The 16,477-nt window shown below is 35.0% G+C and overlaps 2 protein-coding genes across 2 annotated transcripts in view; both read left to right on the top strand.

Moving 5' to 3' along the window:
- Positions 1-16,477, top strand: part of LOC142342624 (proteasome subunit beta type-7-like) — a 67,313-nt gene that overhangs the window by 45,395 nt on the left and 5,441 nt on the right. Inside the window, exons 2-4 of the mRNA XM_075394044.1 lie at positions 1,835-2,015; positions 5,550-5,696; positions 16,274-16,368. Of these exons, the coding sequence (XP_075250159.1) occupies positions 1,866-2,015; positions 5,550-5,696; positions 16,274-16,368 (392 nt within the window). The 5' untranslated portion in view covers positions 1,835-1,865. The remainder of the gene's footprint in view (positions 1-1,834; positions 2,016-5,549; positions 5,697-16,273; positions 16,369-16,477) is intronic.
- LOC142342623 (uncharacterized) overlaps positions 11,461-16,477 on the top strand; it is a 63,424-nt gene continuing 58,407 nt past the window's right edge. The window contains exon 1 of the mRNA XM_075394043.1: positions 11,461-11,479. The gene's annotated coding sequence lies outside the window, so the exon portion shown is untranslated. The remainder of the gene's footprint in view (positions 11,480-16,477) is intronic.

Below are 16,477 nucleotides of genomic sequence, written 5' to 3' on the forward strand. Positions count from 1 at the left end.
GGATAAACCAATAAAGCCTGGACATTAAGTCATTGAGAATTAGGTTATCAAAGTTCATTAGAGTGTTTGCTAGCTGACATTGGTGTTAAGCTTATTAGTTTTCAGTTTAGAAACTGAATTAAGTATAGTTTTAGAATCTAACTGAAACTACACGCCAAATTAGAACATTTTTTGACACTGGAAAAAAATCGGTCAATTTGTCTGTTCTTTTTCTGTTCCAATCCCGATGTGCATCAAGCGCGTCAACGGCGGCTATTATCCGGCAATCTGCCGGCTATGTTAGTGATTGATACTCGTCGCTGGTCATTGACGGGTTCAAACAAATGCAACTATTTATTCGTAGAACACTCCTCTTACTTCTAGAGAAATCCATAAAGTAATGAGAAAAAGTTAAATTGCCGCACATAAAAAAAACTTTTATTTCTAACCGAAATTCTCACCTGACTTTAGCAGCAATTTTCGTGTTTCCTTGTTTCATGCGTTGAAATTACTTGCTATTTCGCTGCCTTTTCTACACTTCCCGCGTTACTGAAACCACCACTTCAGTTTGAATCTTCCTTGACAAAAGTCGAAAAGTCTAAGATCATAAAAAAAGGAGTGCCCACCAGATTCCAAAACCTTTAGAAAAAAAAACAAGCTGAGACAAATAATAGCCTGGACGTGGCTATTATTTATTTGTTTAATTTTTTCTCTCATATCGAGGTAATCAATTTACAAACTATCAAATAACTTCTATTGTTTCGAGTGATCAACTTGTGTATTCTTAGAGGTGTGATGAGATGCAGTCGGAACTTCTTGTGTGCGCGCACATTTAGAGCCTCCTTGTTAAATCATCAAAGCATGAGTGTTGTCATCGAAAGCAGTGCAAATGTTCAAGAAGGTGTCCAATGAAAGTCCAATGGAGAATTCAAAGCTGATCATATCTTTGTTGAAAAAAAAACTCACATTGAAAGCTCTGGTGTAAAAAGTTAAAACAAATGCTAAACAATGAAAAATTTCCCAAGAAAAACTATTGGAACGTTTTTTGGGTATTTGATTGATTTTACAATGAAAGTTTCGTCAGCAGTGAAGTGTATGTTGAAGACAACTCACACCTTCCGTTGAAGGAGAGCGGCAAAGATTTTTTTGGCGTTTTAATGTTAGTAGAAATTATTGTTTTCTGTTTTGCCTCTCGTAGTTAGGCTCTTTTCTGCTCCTCAAGTGTTTCTGAAGGTAAGTTGAGGCTGCAAAATTAGGGGCTGCTTTTTGAGTAGAGATGACACGCTGAAAGAAATCTACGAGCTAGTAAAATCGTTTTTCAAATCCTCAGAGAAGAGATAGAAAACTAAAGCTTCCTTTATTCAATTTCCAACAAAAATTTTGTTTAGATTACAAAACCAATTTCTAAGCTTAACCAATCATAATGCCGAGAAACATGGACATCACTTGCATAGAAATATACAACATGAAATGCAAGGTTCTGTCATGTGTGAAAAATGGCAATTTGCTTGTAATCGGTATGTTATGCCTATGACATAAGTTCCAAGTTCCAACTCTGAAAACCGCTGGGTGTAAGAGCGGGCAGCCTATCGTTTGTGGAAGTGTCTCCCTTGGTAACTAAAGCTGATGCCCTGAAAACACATTTTCGAATTATAGTGAGAATTTTGGTATAAGAATTTGATCTTTGTATCGCATGCCAGCAGTTGTATGGAATTGTGGTATTTTCACCATGTTACACTCGTTACACTGTTTTCAGTGTGTTGCTATCTGAACATACCTCAACAAAAGACGCATTTTTGATGTAAGCGGTAATATTTTTACTACCGAAAAATAGCCTTAAGTGTGTTGCTCTTTCAGAATTGAGTTGTGGTGACTAGAACTGAGTGATGTCTGCTGTGAGTTGTATTTCTCTGCCAGAAGGTGGATTCTCATTCGATAACTGCAAGAGGAACCAACTGCTCCTCAATGAAGCTAAAGGAATGAAACTGCCTAAAGCCAAGAAGACAGGCACAACTATTTGCGGAGTCATATTTAAGGTTAATTTAACATAATATCGAGATGGCAATTGGTCAAAGGTTTTTGCTTTTTACCGTGAGCTTGTTATTTCTGCATGCCTTTTCAGTGAAGATTGTTACCTCACTGTTATTACAGTCTAACGAATTGTTGTTCCAAACTCATCCAATCTTAACCTGACTTTTTAATAGCCGCGAAGCGATAGCTGAGGCTATTATTGGCCTTATCTTGGTTTTTTACATTCAAAGAATGTGAATTGTATTGGGGCGCTGTCTTTTGTTAGGATCTGTTCACACATTTTCATGATTTTTGAAGTCAAATTGGAGAAGTGATTTCACAAATTTCTCTTTCTCGCTAGTGGTTTTTTTTTTTGTTCACATGCGGCATTTTGACATTCATTTTGTTTTTTTTTAATTTTTATCCTCTGATTTTTTTAGAAATTGATTTTACGAATTCACCCATAGTCCGTTCTAGGTCTAGTTTTTGTTTAGTCATTGAAAATTCTTTGAATTGTCTGCCAGGACTTGTCCTGCTGTTTTTTTTATTTCGTCGTCAAGATTTTTGTTACGACCATATGACGTCCCAATCACTTCAAATCTGCTTTTTGTTCATTCTTTCATGCAATTTCAACTGAATTGTGTGCATGACATCATTTTTCACTCCTATTGGAGCGAGTTTCTTTTGTTCATTTGCGTGAAAACGTTTTTCGGGTCACGTGACTTACCTCACTCTCAAAAATGACTTCCTTACTCTAAAATTGACTTTCCTGTACTTTAATTCAAAGCGATAAGGTCAAGTGAGTGTGTGTCACTCTAATTCAAGCTCATATGAGAGCAGTGAATAGAAGTAGCAATAGGATAAAAAAATTCTTAATAAAATTATCTCAGCATTTAATGTCAAAGAATTTTTTGGTCTGTTTCTTTTCTTTTTGAGGCTGCTCATCTACGAAGCTATTGCGGCTATTTTCTGCCAATTTGTCGACTATGGTCGGCTAATGTTTGATGCCCTTACCTATCCGTTTCCGAGAAAGACATGCTTAGTATCTTTTGACTGCTTCTAAAGTTTTTGTGAGGAGATATGATCTAAAAATGTGGCCTATTAATGCGTTGCAGTGCAAAATGGGCTCAAATCTCTCATTTTTGTCAATTTGTTTTATTCGGTGAGTTTTCAGTGTTTATGGCGACGGCTTTTTGATAATGCATTCATTGAATGCTTTGATTTTTGGTATGAAGTATTTTTGTTTCATTCAATTTTACTAATCCAATTTTGGCGGTTGTTTGTCCAATTTTTGTTAATTTTTTTTCTGTATTTTTGTTTGATATACTACAATAGGACTTTTTATACCTTCGGTGATCATAATTTCTTGCTATAAATGATTCAACTGTTTTGTTGTTTGGAGATTCGTATTCAATGAATTTTGTTTGATGTTCCGATTTTAAAATTTGACATTGCAAATTTTTTTCAATATTTGGAATCCCTAATTCTCTCTTAATGAAAAATTTTGACAGGAGGATGGTAATGTAATTTTGCTCGACCTCCAATTTTGAATAATTGGATGTACTTGGTTTTCTGATTTTCAACTTGACTTGACTTTCAATGTTTTGAAGATTCCTGTTTGTTACTTGTTTTGCAATATGCCCGTAATCTCCCTAATCTAAGATTTGACACCTTTGGTGGTTTGTACTAAATTTTTATAACGATTCGTTGCCATATCTATAGTTTTGTTTGTTCTGTATTTTTGGCTTGTCAAAAGTTTTCATCTATCTTTTTCTGAGTTTTCATCTATTTTGTTTGCCGTTATTTTTTATAGTGCAGTTGTGAGAGTTTATTGGCATTACTACTAATGTTCTGCCCTTTGATATTCATGTCTGAAATGACTGATATTTTTAGGCAAATATTATTGCCTGATTTTAGAAACAAACAAATTTTGACTGGATGAGATTTTTTTTGTTTCATTTTTGTCTTTCCTGATAAATTTAAGTTTTGCGATTTTTCTAGCTAATTATAGCAAAGATATATACAAAAAGAGAACTGTTTTTGGATTTGTGAAATGCTGATGACCAGATAAAAAAATCATTTGTTTTCTTGAGACCTAAATTTTAGTTTTCACTTTATATTTCCCTTCCCTTTCTTAGAATATTGTTTATCTTTTTCTTTCTGTGTCTTTCAGGTCTTAGTGTTATTTTCAAAGTTTTGAATTCTCAAGACGCGTTATTTCGCGACAATTATTAGCCCGGTCAATTTTTGAGTTCATCGGCGTTTGCCGGTCCTTTGAAATTTTTGACTACTTTCATCGTTACCAAATGTTGCTAATACAAAATTTAGCGGTTTTAAGATACCACAGCGAGCTTTCGTGGTCAAAATTTATTCTTTTTGTATGATTTCTGATTGACTTCTTAGTTGTCTTCGTTTGCTTGCTTCAATTCTAAAATTTCCCTTTTTACGAAAGGGTTTTCTAACTTTTTTTGTTTAGTTTGATGAAGTGAAGTCGACTTCTGTTTTTTGGTGCAATTAAGATTTTTTGGTCGGGTGCGCTCTATTTGATTTTTAATTTTTTCAATTTTTGGTAGGATTTTTCGAAATGATTTTTCCAATCCATTTAAAGTCCGTTTCTTGGTCTGGTTTTTAAAATTTTTCAATGAAAGTTCTGTGAATTGTTTCAGGACTTGTCCTGTTATGTTTTTTTTTTATTTTTTACTTCAAATTGTTTTCTCTTGACCTCATTCACCTCTTTTTCGACACTTTGCTTTAGATATTTCTGACTTCTCTGGGCTAGTTTAATTCTTTGCTCATTCTGCTCAATGTGATTTTAAACAGCAGTTGCTCAGCAAAGCAATCTAAAGTGAACACAATGAGTATCGATAACGAAATCAAAGTAGAAACGGGATAAACACATTGAGCCAAATTTTAGATGCTCGATACTTGAATTATGTTCTTATAAGTCTTGGTTAACATCTCTAATTCATTTTTTTGCATCGCTACTAGCCCTTGTATCATCTCATTAGGAAACGGAAGTTTGTCTAACGGCTCCAATCAAAATTGTTTGTCTTTTAAAAATATTTTTGTACAACGATCAATTTTATTCCTTGTTTTTCTGTTCATTTCATACCAATTGGTGTTATGGGAATCAATGGCGGCTTTTTCCGGCAATCTGTCGGGTATGTTTTCAGATGTTCAGAGCATTTGTCATCAGAGCATTTGAACTTTTCGTCTTCAAAAACGAGATAAACAAGTAAAGCCCGGAGGGCATTAATTATTTGAGCAGTTCTTTTAGAGTCTTAATGACTTACTAGGCTCTAACTATGAAGGGCGGTTCCTAATCTTAAATTTTAAATTACCTGCAATTTACTGAAAGCGACCTTTATTAGCTGTCCGTTTCTGAGATGTTACAAGAGTCTTACAATTACCTCTGATTTAATACGTTGCTTTGAATTGATAGTTTAAGAATGTAAGGAAACGGTTCCAAAGAAGCCATCATTGAGGAGCTCAAGCAATCACTTTTTCTAAAATTATCCGAAAATTATAGACAGGTGAGATTCTAGTGTGAATTGTTGTAGGATGGTGTGGTTCTGGGAGCTGACACTAGGGCCACGGAGGGTCCTGTGGTGGCAGACAAGAACTGTGAAAAGTTACACTGGATTGCAGACAACATCAGATGTGGGGGAGCAGGCACTGCAGCTGACACTGAGTGGACGTGCGACAAGGTAGTACTATCTAGTTTATCTTGGAATTGTGAATGTTTGTTTCATGATTTGAGATGGAACTAACTGTTTTACGTTGCGTAAGTGAAAAGTAGACACTATTTTTAATTATTCTCCGACGAAGTTTGAAGCAATTTCTGTAAAAGTTTATCTTATGTAAAATTTTCGCTTGAATTTTCGCTTGACTTCTTCGAATGACTGCTGCGCCCTTGGCTATTCGTTTTTCGTGATCTAAGCTTCTCTCTCATTAATAGCCGCGTCAGCAATTCCAGGCGGCTATTATTGCGCTTCTATTTTTTTTTACAATTCAAAGAATTCGAATTGTATTGGGGCGCTGTCTTTTTTTATGATCTGTTCACACATTTTTATGATTTTTGAGATAAATTGGAGTAGTGATTTTGGTCACGCCGATACAGGAAATGGAACAAAAAAGCGAGTGGTTTTGCGGCCTGATTTTTTTCGCTCTAATTTAAAGTAGAGCGAGGAAGCAGTGTTTGAACAAAAATTCTCTTTCTCGCTAGTGGTTTTTTGTTCTTATGTGGCAATTTCACTTTGATTTTCACTGTTTTTTCAATTTTTTGGATCGGTTTTTTTTCTAAATGGTTTTCCCAATCTATTCATAGTTCATTCTAGGCCTAGTTTTTTGTTTGAACCATTTTTGTTTGTTTGTTTTCTTGTCTCGCTAGTGATTTCTGTTCGCATGCGGCATTTTGATAACAATTGTTTTTAATAGCCGCACAGCGATAGCTGGGGCTATTATTGGCCTTCTCTTGGTTTTTTACAATTCAAAGAATTTGAATTGTATTGGGGCGCTGTCTTTTTTTTTAAGATCTGTTCACACATTTTCATGATTTTTGAAGTCAAATTGGAGTAGTGATTTTGGTCACGCCGAAACAGGAAATGGAGCGAAAAAGCGAGTGGTTTTGCGGCGTGAAATTTTTTTGCTCTAAATTTAAAGTAGAGTGAGAAAACGGTGTTTGAACAAAAATTCGCTTTCTCGCTGGTGGTTTTTTGTTCACATGCGGCAATTTCACTTTGATTTTTACTGTTTTCGATTTTTTGGATCGGATTTTTTTCTAAGTGGTTTTTTCCAATCCATTCATAGTCCGTTTTAGGTGTAGTTTTTTTAGTCAATGAAAATTCTTTGAATTGTACGTCAGGACTTGTCCTGCTATGTTTTTTATTTCGTCGTCATGATTTTTGTTACGACCATATGACGTCACAGCCACTTTTTGTTCATTCGTTCATGCAATTTCAACTGAATTGCATGCGTGACGTCATTTTTCGCTCTTAGTGGAGCGAGTTTTTTGTTCATTCGCGTGATTAAATTTTTGGTCACACTTGACTTACCTCACTCTCAAAAATGACTTCCTCACTTTGAAATTGACTTCTATTTTCTTTAATTCAAAGAGAAGGTCAAACGGGTGTGTGTCACTCTAAATGAAGGTTATTTGTGATCAGCTAATAGAGGCAGCAATAACTTGTACAGATTTTTAATCAAAATATAACAGGTCAGCCTTCAATGAAAAGACGAATTTTTTTGGTCTGTCTTTTTTACTTTTTTTTGAGACTGCCGATCTACGAATCTATTGCGGCTATTTTCTGGCAATCTGCCAGCTATGTTTTTAAATTTTTAACTGATTTTTTCAGAAATGGTTTTCCCAAGTCACTCCTAGCTCGTTTCAGGTCTAGTTTGTTGTATAGTCAATTAAAATTCTTTGAATTGTACGACAGGACTTGTCCTGCTATGTTTTTTTGTTTCTAACAGATTTTTGTTTCGTCTTACCTTGACGTCATTTCTGCTTTTAGGTCAATTGCGTGACTTACCTCACTAAAAATATGATTTCTGAACTCACTTATGGAACTTTAATTTTTATGAACATTTACTAATGAAATATCAATAGTGTGCATCTAAGTGGTGCCAAACTTTTATGCCCTAATTCTTGAGTATTGGTCTTGAGTTTTTGATTCTGAATATCAATTTTGAGAAAGCTCTTCTAGGGTTTTTCCTTATAGGCCTATGTGTCGTAAAATTGAAGTACGTATCTAACCCAAAAAATCTAGTGATCAACTAAAGGACTTTTGGTCAATCTGCCTATCTTGTTTCTTTAGTTGTTTCAATTCATGGAATGCCACAAGCGTCTATCGCGGCTTTTTTCCGGCAAACTGCCGGCTATGTTTCACAATTTTAAGCAGCTTAACTTAAGTGGCGGCAGTTCATTACTAAAATTCAAATGAAAAGTGCCCCAAAATTGGTGTATTTTTGAATTTTTTATTAGGGGTTAGTTGCATATAATAACCTCTAATGATGTCAATTGAAGCCACTATTTATGAATGTAAATTTAGTTACTCCCCCCCACCGGACTGAAGCAGGCTGTAACAGATTCCAGTTTCCACTAGTCGTTTGAGAGCAATTCTGCTGACTTTAGTTGGTTATGTCTTAATGACTACATTTCTGACAGAGAAATAAAATCATTCTCGTGTATTGAATCTTGGTTGGTGATTCCTGGATAGAAATTAAGGCGTGAGTATTGTGTTGCGCGACTTCCTGAACTTTGTCGAATAGATGTTAATTGTGGTTTTAGGACAGAATACTCAATGCCAAAATACGCAAAGTATACCCAATATTTTATCCTAATTGTTGTGATAAACTTATTAAATAGAGAAGTGAAAATGTCCTCAAGTGAAGAACCCACTGAACCCACTCAGTTTGAAGTGGAATTGCAAACAGATGCAAACGCGAGCAATGACAACGCAATGCCTACTCTAAGACCCTACGATCAAACCCCAATAACACCGGGCGAAAAGAAGAGCACGGCAAAAAGACCTTGCACAGAACTAAGTCCCTTAAACGAATGTGAGATGATTACAACTGATATTTGGAAGAAAATTGAAGGCACGATAGTTAGCACAATCAACAATGCAATCCCTAACATAATAGAAAACATTGTCTGTGAAATGCAATGTACGTTCAACACCAGATCGAAGAAGCAGTGAAAAAGGCGAAAATTGAGATCATCGATAATGTGGGGCGAGACATTGAGTTTGTTGACACGAAGAATGAAATGTTGGCAAGATGCGAGGCAGAGCAACTCGAAACCTACAATAGAGGCAACAACGTCAAAATTCTTGGTCTTCAGGAAGATTTAAACGAGAACGGGCAACCTCTTGGCGAAAATTTACATCAAACTATGGAGAAAGTGCTTGCGCTAGCTAACACCCTAGAAACATGTGTCGATGTAAAGGATATTTCTATTGCTCATCGGCTACCCTCTCGCAAAGGCCAGGTCAAGCCAATTATTGTCAAATTTTCAAGGCGGGTTGCTAAGATCGATGTTTTGCGAAAGAAGAAAGTTTTGCTTGAAAAAGGAAGTAATATTCGAATTTTCGAAGACATAAGCCGACCAAGAGTGATGTTCCTCAACATGATGAAACAGGACAACCGATTAAATTCAGCATATGCAAAAGATGGTTCTATTTTGTACACCAAAAAAGATGACAACCGTGTTTACAAAATTCTTAATTTATATGAAGGTGCAATTAATCTTGGTTATAGTCTACATGATTTAAAGAACTGTTTTCGATCCTACTATGAATATTAGTGAAACCGAAAACTTTTCTATTTCTGTGCTAAATGATTTTGTCCTCAAACCAATTACTATGTTTATATTAACTGTGAATGTTCGTTCGTTAAAAAAGCATTTAAATGATTTGGAAGCACTTTTACATAGTCTTGAGTCTCCACCAAATCTCATATGTCTCACTGAAACTTGGTTAACTGATAACGATTACATCGATTCCTTATTGGTTCCAGGCTATAATAATTATGCAGTTAAGAATATAAATACACTTGGCGGAGGTGTTATGATACAAATTCAGGATTCCATGTCCTTATTAGAAACACATTCAACAGAAATGGTCTCATTACAGTACAAAAAATACAGGTTTAAATTGGCTACTGTCTACAATCCACCAAGAACAAATAAACAAATTGGAGTAGTGATTTTGGTCACGCCGAAACAGGAAGTGAAGCGAAAAAGCGAGTGGTTTTGCGGCGTGAAATTTTTTCGCTCTAAATTTAAAGTAGAGTGAGAAAACGGTGTTTGAACAAAAATTCGCTTTCTCGCTAGTGGTTTTTTGTTCACATGCGGCAATTTCACTTTGATTTTTACTGTTTTCGATTTTTTGGATCGGATTTTTTTCTAAGTGGTTTTTCCAATCCATTCATAGTCCGTTTTAGGTGTAGTTTTTTTAGTCAATGAAAATTCTTTGAATTGTACGTCAGGACTTGTCCTGCTATGTTTTTTATTTCGTCGTCATGATTTTTGTTACGACCATATGACGTCACAGCCACTTTTTGTTCATTCGTTCATGCAATTTCAACTGAATTGCATGCGTGACGTCATTTTTCGCTCTTAGTGGAGCGAGTTTTTTGTTCACTCGCGTGATTAAATTTTTGGTCACACTTGACTTACCTCACTCTCAAAAATGACTTCCTCACTTTGAAATTGACTTCTATTTTCTTTAATTCAAAGAGATAAGGTCAAACGGGTGTGTGTCACTCTAAATGAAGGTTATTTGTGATCAGCTAATAGTGGCAGCAATAACTTGTACAGATTTTTAATCAAAATATAACAGGTCAGCCTTCAATGAAAAGACGAATTTTTTTGGTCTGTCTGTTACTTTTTTTTGAGACTGCCGATCTACGAATCTATTGCGGCTATTTTCTGGCAATCTGCCAGCTATGTTTTTAAATTTTTAACTGATTTTTTCAGAAATGGTTTTCCCAAGTCACTCCTAGCTCGTTTTAGGTCTAGTTTGTTGTATAGTCAATTAAAATTCTTTGAATTGTACGACAGGACTTGTCCTGCTATGTTTTTTTTGTTTCTAACAGATTTTTGTTTCGTCTTACCGTGACGTCATTTCTGCTTTTAGGTCAATTGCGTGACTTACCTCACTAAAAATATGATTTCTGAACTCACTTATGGAACTTTAATTTTTATGAACATTTACTAATGAAATATCAATAGTGTGCATCTAAGTGGTGCCAAACTTTTATGCCCTAATTCTTGAGTATTGGTCTTGAGTTTTTGATTCTGAATATCAATTTTGAGAAAGCTCTTCTAGGGTTTTTCCTTATAGGCCTATGTGTCGTAAAATTGAAGTACGTATCTAACCCAAAAAATCTAGTGATCAACTAAAGGACTTTTGGTCAATCTGCCTATCTTGTTTCTTTAGTTGTTTCAATTCATGGAATGCCACAAGCGTCTATCGCGGCTTTTTTCCGGCAAACTTCCGGCTATGTTTCACAATTTTAAGCAGCTTAACTTAAGTGGCGGCAGTTCATTACTAAAATTCAAATGAAAAGTGCCCCAAAATTGGTGTATTTTTGAATTTTTTATTAGGGGTTAGTTGCATATAATAACCTCTAATGATGTCAATTGAAGCCACTATTTATGAATGTAAATTTAGTTACTCCCCCCACCGGACTGAAGCAGGCTGTAACAGATTTCAGTTTCCACTAGTCGTTTGAGAGCAATTCTGCTGACTTTAGTTGGTTATGTCTTAATGACTACATTTCTGACAGAGAAATAAAATCATTCTCGTGTATTGAATCTTGGTTGGTGATTCCTGGATAGAAATTAAGGCGTGAGTATTGTGTTGCGCGACTTCCTGAACTTTGTCGAATAGATGTTAATTGTGGTTTTAGGACAGAATACTCAATGCCAAAATACGCAAAGTATACCCAATATTTTATCCTAATTGTTGTGATAAACTTATTAAATAGAGAAGTGAAAATGTCCTCAAGTGAAGAACCCACTGAACCCACTCAGTTTGAAGTGGAATTGCAAACAGATGCAAACGCGAGCAATGACAACGCAATGCCTACACTAAGACCCTACGATCAAACCCCAATAACACCGGGCGAAAAGAAGAGCACGGCAAAAAGACCTTGCACAGAACTAAGTCCCTTAAACGAATGTGAGATGATTACAACTGATATTTGGAAGAAAATTGAAGGCACGATAGTTAGCACAATCAACAATGCAATCCCTAACATAATAGAAAACATTGTCTGTGAAATGCAATGTACGTTCAACACCAGATCGAAGAAGCAGTGAAAAAGGCGAAAATTGAGATCATCGATAATGTGGGGCGAGACATTGAGTTTGTTGACACGAAGAATGAAATGTTGGCAAGATGCGAGGCAGAGCAACTCGAAACCTACAATAGAGGCAACAACGTCAAAATTCTTGGTCTTCAGAAAGATTTAAACGAGAACGGGCAACCTCTTGGCGAAAATTTACATCAAACTATGGAGAAAGTGCTTGCGCTAGCTAACACCCTAGAAACATGTGTCGATGTAAAGGATATTTCTATTGCTCATCGGCTACCCTCTCGCAAAGGCCAGGTCAAGCCAATTATTGTCAAATTTTCAAGGCGGGTTGCTAAGATCGATGTTTTGCGAAAGAAGAAAGTTTTGCTTGAAAAAGGAAGTAATATTCGAATTTTCGAAGACATAAGCCGACCAAGAGTGATGTTCCTCAACATGATGAAACAGGACAACCGATTAAATTCAGCATATGCAAAAGATGGTTCTATTTTGTACACCAAAAAAGATGACAACCGTGTTTACAAAATTCTTAATTTATATGAAGGTGCAATTAATCTTGGTTATAGTCTACATGATTTAAAGAACTGTTTTCGATCCTACTATGAATATTAGTGAAACCGAAAACTTTTCTATTTCTGTGCTAAATGATTTTGTCCTCAAACCAATTACTATGTTTATATTAACTGTGAATGTTCGTTCGTTAAAAAAGCATTTAAATGATTTGGAAGCACTTTTACATAGTCTTGAGTCTCCACCAAATCTCATATGTCTCACTGAAACTTGGTTAACTGATAACGATTACATCGATTCCTTATTGGTTCCAGGCTATAATAATTATGCAGTTAAGAATGTAAATACACTTGGCGGAGGTGTTATGATACAAATTCAGGATTCCATGTCCTTATTAGAAACACATTCAACAGAAATGGTCTCATTACAGTACAAAAAATACAGGTTTAAATTGGCTACTGTCTACAATCCACCAAGAACAAATAAACAAATTCGTCGAAAAATTGGATAATTTTTTGATTGATTTAACTTCCTTAAATTGTCCAACCGTTATAACTGGTGATTTTAACATCGACACTCATGTAAAGAATCAATTACAATCAAATTACCTATGCACGATATCTTCTAATGATTTTGAGCTTGCTAATCTTGAAACTACCCGGGAAACTTCTAACTCCTCAACTTTTCTAGATTATTTTATATATCAAAATTTTGCCAGCCCTGAATTTTGTGTACTAACGCATGAAAACTTTGCAGATCATTATTCGATCCTAATGAAGTGGCCAATCAATGTTGATACTGAACAAAACTATTTGCCATTTAGAGATATAAGCTTTATAAAAGACCAAGAACAACTGTCGAATTATTTAACTGATTTAGACTGGAGCCTAAGGAATCGATGTCACTTTTTAGAATTTGATGGTACCAATGAATTGTTTACTAAATTCAACAACCTTTTCCTGGAAACCACTAACAAGTACGCTCCTCTAAAATGCTTGGCTGATAAAAGATCAAAAGTACCGAAATGGTTTACAAACTCATTTAAAAACCTGCGCTTCCAAAAAAATAAAGCACATCGTAGCATGAAACAAAATCCGCAGGATGAGGCAGCAAAAAAATTCAAATTATTACGCAACAAATTTGGAAAAAATGTTAAAAAAGCTCAAAAAGAGTTTTATGCGCAAAAATTCGAATCATGTATTGGAGACTCAAGGCAAACATATAAGTTACTAAGTGATATTAAAGGAACAATCTAAAAAGTTCACAAGTACCTGCGTTGTAGACATGCAATGCACGTTGCACTGATCCAAGCAGCGCTGACATCGCTGAGGAATTTAACACATTCTTCAATGTTGGTCCGAAGTTGAAAGAAAATATTAAAGACATTCCTTTACCCAGAATGGACGAAGTTAACCACTCAATGTATTTAAAGCCAATAACAGTTGATGAGGTTAGGGAAATCATTAATAATCTAGACAGTAAATTTTCATCTGGTGTTGACGATATCTCAAATGTCATAGTCAAATTATCATCAAATGTTACGATTCCATACCTAACCCAGATAATCAATAAATCTTTCGAAGAAGGAATATTTCCCGATCTGAAAAAGGCCAAAGTAATTCCCCTCCACAAGGATGGACTTAAACTAGATGAAAATAACTACAGACCGATTTCTCTGCTAATTGTATGGAGTAAAATTATAGAGCGTGCTTTGTTCATTCGCATATATGCTTACATCGAATATCATAATTTGCTCTTCAATGGACAATTTGGGTTTCGTACCAAACACAACACTATTGACGCGCTTGTTGAATTACTTGAAAAATTAAGATTGAATTGTCAAAATGTAAAAGTTATCAGTTTCTTTCTTGATCTTAAAAAAGCTTTTGATATCATTGAGCATGATATCTTATTAATAAAGATCGAAAACAATGGCATCAGGGGCCCAGCTCTAAATTGAATAGCAAAATACTTAAAAGGGAGACAACAGCGGGTTATAGTAAATGGAGCTTGCTCCTCGTGGAATTCTATTGTTTGTGGGGTTCCACAAGGCTCAATTCTGGGTCCTTTATATTTCCTCATTCATATCAATGATCTGCCATTAGTTTGCAAGTGTCTTGATGTTATATTGTTTGCGGATGATACAAACCTCACCGCAATCAACAAAGACATTAATTCAGTGCCAGGAGATCTGCAAAACATCAATATTTGGTTGATTGCTAATAAGTTAATACTAAATATGGATAAAACAGTACAAATGAATATAAGGAATGAAAATAGTGCTTCCAAATCAGTGTTTAAGTTTGATGATGTTTTTATTGAAGTTTGTAATCTTTTTAAGTATCTCGGAATCTATGCAGATAGTAAATTAAGTTTTCAATCACATATAGAGTATATTAAGAAAAGACTCTCAAAACAGTGTGGTATTATATGTAAGCTGCGTCACTATGTACCCCGAAAACAGCTAATTGATAACTATCGAAGCAATGTTAACCCAATAGTTCAATACGGTATTTTAGTATATGGATGTTGCAGTTACTCGTCGCTTCTACCTATCTACATTCTTCAGAAAAAAATCTAAAATTCTTTTATGTCAGGAAATTGTCAGATAGTTGTAGGGACATTTTTATCTCTAATAAATTACTAACAGTATTCGAGTTTCATATTTATGAGCTGCTGAAATTTGTCCTGAAATCATTGAAAAAGATGCGTAGCGAAACTTATCTAAATGAACTCTTTGAGTATGAGCATAGTACCAGAAACACCAGAAGATCTACCTAAAACTACCTAAAGCCTCCCCTTTAAAACGCAGTTTGAGCGCTCCTCTATTTCATATCGTTGTGCAAGGTTATTTAACACACTGAGAAAGAATGAACGTCTAGCACAAGACATAGAAAACGAAAATTGGCAACAAATATTGCAATTTTATCATAAATTTAAAGAAAGTTACTTGCTGAATAATGAGGAGCTGGTATCCCACATTTTTAAGTAGTTTGCCCACCACCCTCCATTTTTTTTTCAATTTTTTTCTATTCCATGAACTCTAGTGGTATTATTTTTGATATTATTTTTGGAATGGTATTATTTTTGGAATGGTATTATTTTTGGAATGGACTCAAAAATGGTATTATTTTTGGAATATAACGAAGTCTACACATAGAAAATCGACGAAGAAATTCGAATTGCAGAATTTTTTTACTTTCTTTTATTTATATTTGCAAGGAATCAGCGTTACTCTCGGAAATCAAGACACAGCATACAGTGATAGCGTAGTAGGTATAGAGTTCAAAAAATAGAATTGTTTTGGAGCTCAAAAACCGTTTTCTGTTTTCAGCATCAAAAATTTTAGTTATCGTTTTTTTCTCTTCTTAACTATTCAAGTTTAGCCAGGGCAGATACTAGGTGGGTTTAATAGCCCCGTCTATCTGTCCTCTCCGAGATATCTTTTGTTATTATGATATATAATAATGTTGATAATAATCTAAGTAATTAAATTGTTGATTTAAATTGATTTATCATAAAAAGGAGAAATTTATTCTTTCTTTCTTTCTTTATCCTAATGTTAAAAACTACCAGAACAATTTTTAAAAATATTTAGCTAGTGCATTTAGCCACGCCTCAGCTGCCTGTGGGACTTGACATGGAACTATAGCAACCTGACATTGGGTTAAACTATCCGCTTAAGTTTAATATACCGAGTGCTAATTTGTAATTGGAATATGATCGAAGGGAATAAATTGGATATAATGGCATTGCATATTTTGGTACGTTGTGTGTTTTGGCATTGGTTAGATTGTCATAAAACCGTTAATTGCACTCTACTAAATTTTACATTCTAAATTTAAAGATTTATTGAAAATTGATTCTGAGCTTCGCTCATGATTGCACGCTAGACAAATCTGTCGAGGAGACATTTGAAAAGAGAAATGAGCCACTGATGTGATATTCCTTTTAGGTGGCTGCGGAGATGAAATTGGTCAAGTTGAACAGTGGCAACAAACCCCCTAGAGTGTTAGCAGCCATGATGCGACTCAAACAGTATCTCTTCAAGTAAGTCCATAAGGAACCACCATTACTTATGCAAGGTTTATCCCAACCACCATTTATGCAATCTTTCCAAACTTGCGAGTTGAAGTACACGTTCATGCACATTGCACTT

The sequence above is a fragment of the Convolutriloba macropyga genome, chromosome 7, assembly GCF_964194025.1.
Source record: "Convolutriloba macropyga chromosome 7, txConMacr16.3, whole genome shotgun sequence".
Taxonomy (NCBI): domain Eukaryota; kingdom Metazoa; phylum Xenacoelomorpha; order Acoela; family Convolutidae; genus Convolutriloba; species Convolutriloba macropyga.